The sequence below is a fragment of the Aptenodytes forsteri genome, unplaced genomic scaffold (genome assembly GCF_000699145.1).
Source record: "Aptenodytes forsteri isolate BGI_AS27 unplaced genomic scaffold, ASM69914v1 Scaffold79, whole genome shotgun sequence".
NCBI lineage: Eukaryota > Metazoa > Chordata > Aves > Sphenisciformes > Spheniscidae > Aptenodytes > Aptenodytes forsteri.
In genome coordinates this window covers 5347256-5351646 of record NW_008794776.1, presented here as the reverse complement: position 1 = coordinate 5351646, position 4391 = coordinate 5347256, and the positions used below count along the sequence as shown (strand labels likewise).

The window sequence follows — 4391 nt, the reverse complement described above, 5'->3', positions numbered from 1 at the left end:
AGGGGCTACCTGGGCGGCTGGGGCCCGCGCTCCGGGGCCGGGAGCGGGATATGGTGCGTGCGGGCCTGGTTCCGCACCTTGAGCAGGCGGTGCGCGGGCACCCGGGCCGGTTCTCTCTCTTGTGACATCCGCCGAGATTTGAGAAACGGCGTCTCTTTCCTCCCGATTTGAACGGAGGTGGTTTTACTTTTCCAAAATCGGCATTTTAAAGAGGCCATCATCGCAGCTTAAGAATAAAATTACTCTAACCTATTCATAGACTTAAAAAATGTATCTGCTCCACCCCTCGGTACCCTGTGGCTTCGCAACACTGAACAGCCCAAATTTTGGGTTTAGCTACCTTGCTGAAGGGTTTGAGGTTATCGTCTCCAGGCAAACACTGTCATGAATTAAGTAGCCAAAGATGATTCAAAACTCGTCATTGTAATTTATGACTGATAAATACCTCCTGTATTTTGCAGAATCAATGCCATCAAAGCCAGTTTCTTCTCATGCTTTATGTTCCTTTTTCTTCTTAAGTTCTTGGCTGCCCCAGATGGTTCCATTCCAAGGAAGTCACTGGGAGACTTCACTGCTGGCGTTCAGGGCCTCTCTCCCCATGAGGTGAGTGCAACTACCATGGAGTTACATGGAAGTGTTTTCATCCTTGGGGAACACATTGTCCCGAGTCCAAATTAACTTTTAACTATAGATTTTTGCTTTTAAATCACTATATGTAAAAGTAGTTAAGAACCATTGGCCTCTTAAGGAGAGTTTAACAGTAACCTATACAATTACCGCTTTATGCTTGTGCGTAGTCGTATTTGCTTCCTCAACCACAGAATGTTTGGAGATGTTCAGATTTAAGCTGTGCTCCAGAATTCTCTTTTGAGCAACGATGGAAAGGAAAGCCTAGCTGAACCGAAAACACTTTACTACAAAGTGGTATACCGGACAGTCTGCGTTTACATATATGTTACATTTTGGTATCCATGTTTTGTTTTGATGCAACTAGATTTAAAATATCCTGGTCGCTATTAGGTATCATCAGAGAGACTGTTTCACACTATTAAAGGTTGTTTGTTCGATCTGCAAGGCAGGAATGATATCCCACACATCCACTGTGAGGATTAGTTTTGTGTTTGTGGAGTGTGGCATGTTATCTTGGGTATACTGGATCTGCGTGGAGGAGTACAACAGGAGAGTAACATCTGCACCGTGAATTTGGTTCCACGTGGAAATTTTAAAAGCACGTGTAAAACCACTCACTCTCTTCTTTAATGTGAGATGACAGGAATATTTGGAGATAAACCTGTGACCTGCTCTGCTACAGCAGTGCACAACAATTTCAATTCAATTTTTGTGGAACCTCCTCAGGTCATTCTGATGTTCAGCACAAAATTGGAGATTGCCTTTCTCAGGCAGGTACAGTTCTCTCTGCAGAAAATCTCACAAGACATATTACTGTCTCCTGGAAACTACTTTACTTGAATAAAGCTAATGGCTGGAACTTCTTTGGTCCCTAATGGGACCAAATTAAGCAATGGGAAGGAACAGTCCTTAGAAAAGTAAAGTGGAAGTGAAAGTTGCTGGTGTTGAATTAAATGACAAAATATCTTCTTTCATTCACGTAATTATTTCCCTTGTAGAGCACAACCAAAGAAGAAGAAGAAAGTGGATGTAAAGAGAGAGCAAGCACAGAAGGATCGTATGAAAAAGAAGATTAAAAAGTTGGAAAAAGCTGCCCCTGAAATGATTCCAATTGAGGATTTTGTAACACCACTTAAGTACTCGGATAGCAACAGGTAAGAAAGACTGTCTTTTCACCATGCATTCATGGTAGAAACACTTGTAATTTCTTCCTCTGCAAAACTGCAATGTAGTGCTAGCCTGGGTACAAAACCTTACCTACTTCTACTGGGACAAAAATGCAGAAAGCAAATTTTATTTGCTCCTGTTAAAAGCAGTGAAAAAAATATTAACATGAACTTCCTGTTAGAATTACTGTGGAAAACCTCACAGACATTGCGTAAATGAAATGTATTCTCTGGGTTTGGTGGGGGTTTTTCTGTTGCGATGGGTTTTTTGTTTTTGTTGTTGTATGTGTGTTTTGGTTCTTTTTTTAAATTTGCTCTTTGGAGTGCAGGCTGTTTCTCTATTACAGTGTTATCTTACTCTTTATCAGGGTGCGAAGTCTTACCCCTCTGTCATTTGAGGAGACTGAAAGAAGAGTTTTACTTATGAAAAAGTGGTGTTTGTTTAAGCAGAAACAAGATAAGGCAGAGAAGAAAGCAATTCAGACCCTTGTAGAAGCTCAGCAAGAGGCACTAAAGGAACTGCGCCTTGAATCTGAAGAGCTGTATCAGGCAGCAATCAGACGAGATGAGGGGCTCTTCCCCTTTGAGAGAGATGGACCTAATTATACCCCGCCACTTCCTGGTTATGATCCTCCTGAAGGAAAATGTGTTGATATCACCAAAGTGTATACACAGTGATGGAGGAGTTTGTTCATCCAGCATGAGCTACGCAGCCGACTGAAGAAGGAAAGAATGGAATAAGAATAAACAATTTCTTCTGCAGGTTAAAATACTGTAGGTGTGTGACTGTAAAAAAAAAAGTATTAATGAAGTATCTGTTTGGGTTTTTTAAGCGGCTGTCTAGGTAGTAAGACACACAACAAAACTACACTACCTTACACTTGTGCCGTGCTAGAACAGGACAAAGAAGTAGTATTTTACAGAGTATTTTATCTTTCGGGGCCTCTACCTCTCATCCCTCCATACACTCTGGAGCAGCATTTTTTTTTTGTTCTGCATAAACCGCAACTTGGAAGATTCCTATGCTATGAGGAAAGAATGTCACAGTCATCACATCAGTCTGTACTATAAGGGAGGTAGCAGCTGACTGTTCACTGCCTTTCTTTTCAGACTTCAGTGAGGTACTTTTGCATGTAAGAGGGAAAACAGATGAAAAACATACTGTGACAAAGCCAAAATTAAGTTTTGTTTTTTTTGTATTGCCATGTAAATATCGTAACTAAATTTCTAAGGGTTTGCCCTAAAACAAAACGGGTCTCTCTTCAGTTATTTAAACCTTTATTTTTGTAGTAATTTTGAATACTGCCATCGACACACGCCACCATTCAAGAGCAGTTCCACAAAGGGGCAGGGTTGCAGTTTCAGGGTCTGCACTATCATCCCACCAGGTGAGAAGCTCTTAATCCATGACAACAGCGAATCTGGAAAATGCCTTTTAAATGCCAGTGGTTGCGATTGTCCTGAACTGGCAGGGAGAAGTCCCAGCTTGCTTTTGTTCTTCCATCTGGCAGGCCTGGGGTGGGCACCTTGTTCCAAAAGTGCAAAACAACATCTGGTAGGGGAAGAGGTCCTCATCTAGAAAGAGGAGCTAGATCATGTACGCACTAATTTGGGATTTGCCTGCTGAGATGAAATCCTAAAGCGTAAGACAGTATTAAGAGACCAGAATCAAATTATGCACCTCAATTCTCCCTTTAAAAAATACTGGGTGTTTAAATAAACTCAGTATTTTTGAATGAGTACTAAAGCATTGCAGAGCAGAGCTACAGTTGTAGAGTTTCAAGATGATAATGGAAGAAAAAAAACCCCAGCATAGTTCTGCATTGTGTATTACATCACTGACCAAACACAGCAAAACAGTCTTGCTAATTTGGTTTATCTTGGTCAAGTGGAAGATACCAGTCAGGTGGTGGGCTCTTCCTGAGCATCCACACTGGAGCATATTTCTGTTTTTCCAGAACTCGAGCTCTTTCACTCTTGCACAAAGCTTCCTGAAATACAGGAAAAAAAATATTACTGTTATGGTATTGGTTGTTCCAGTCTTACAGAGCTTATTTCCTGCTATGACTATTTGAGATAAAATGAGGAACAGAAATTTATCATGTAAGTAAGGAAGGATACAAGCTTTTAACTAAGTCACATTTATATTTTGCCTCAGACACCTCCATTATGAAGAAAACTACCACTTATGTGCTACTCTCCCTGCCAGAAGTTGTCCTAGTTGGCTGAAACGATGAGTTATGCTGCGGCCTGTGCTGAAGGGCTCTCGTCTTTCAGCATTCATGGGGCTGTTGCCAGGAGCGTTTCTGGATGCCCCAGGAGTACTTTCTCCCTGCAACACGGCAGCTTTTCGTATTAGGAAGGGCATATTAGAGTAACTGAAATCAAGAGCTTTTACAGCAGAACACTGTCAAAACACTCCCGCTAGCTGTTAAGGCCACCCCAAGCAGACGCCTGATTTGCCAACCCCCTCCCCGTTGTGTGACCGCCGACACAGCTCGCCCGCAGGCGGCTGCGGGGTCTCTCTCCCACAAGCAGCGGCCTACGGAGCTCCGGGCGCGCTGCCCGCAGGGGCCCGGGCGGGACAGCGACCGC

At 42.7% G+C, this 4391-nt stretch overlaps 1 protein-coding gene across 1 annotated transcript; it reads left to right on the top strand.

The window, feature by feature from the left end:
- The first annotated feature begins 506 nt into the window (after positions 1-506).
- On the top strand, positions 507-2608 carry MRPL40 (mitochondrial ribosomal protein L40). Its single transcript, XM_009274363.2, has 3 exons — positions 507-603; positions 1629-1784; positions 2165-2608. Exons 1-3 carry the CDS (start codon positions 536-538, stop codon positions 2472-2474), a joined length of 534 nt encoding a protein of 177 aa, XP_009272638.1. The 5' UTR covers positions 507-535; the 3' UTR covers positions 2475-2608.
- Positions 2609-4391: the final 1783 nt, after the last annotated feature.

Excerpts from the sequence above, each read along its gene's own strand:
- MRPL40 (XM_009274363.2), top strand. The coding sequence starts at position 536 with ATGGTTCCATTCCAAGGAAGTCACTGGGAGACTTCACTGCTGGCGTTC. Across the intron at positions 604-1,628 it reads AGGGCCTCTCTCCCCATGAG|AGCACAACCAAAGAAGAAGA; the intron begins GTGAGTGCAACT and ends TTTCCCTTGTAG. Across the intron at positions 1,785-2,164 it reads AAGTACTCGGATAGCAACAG|GGTGCGAAGTCTTACCCCTC; the intron begins GTAAGAAAGACT and ends ACTCTTTATCAG.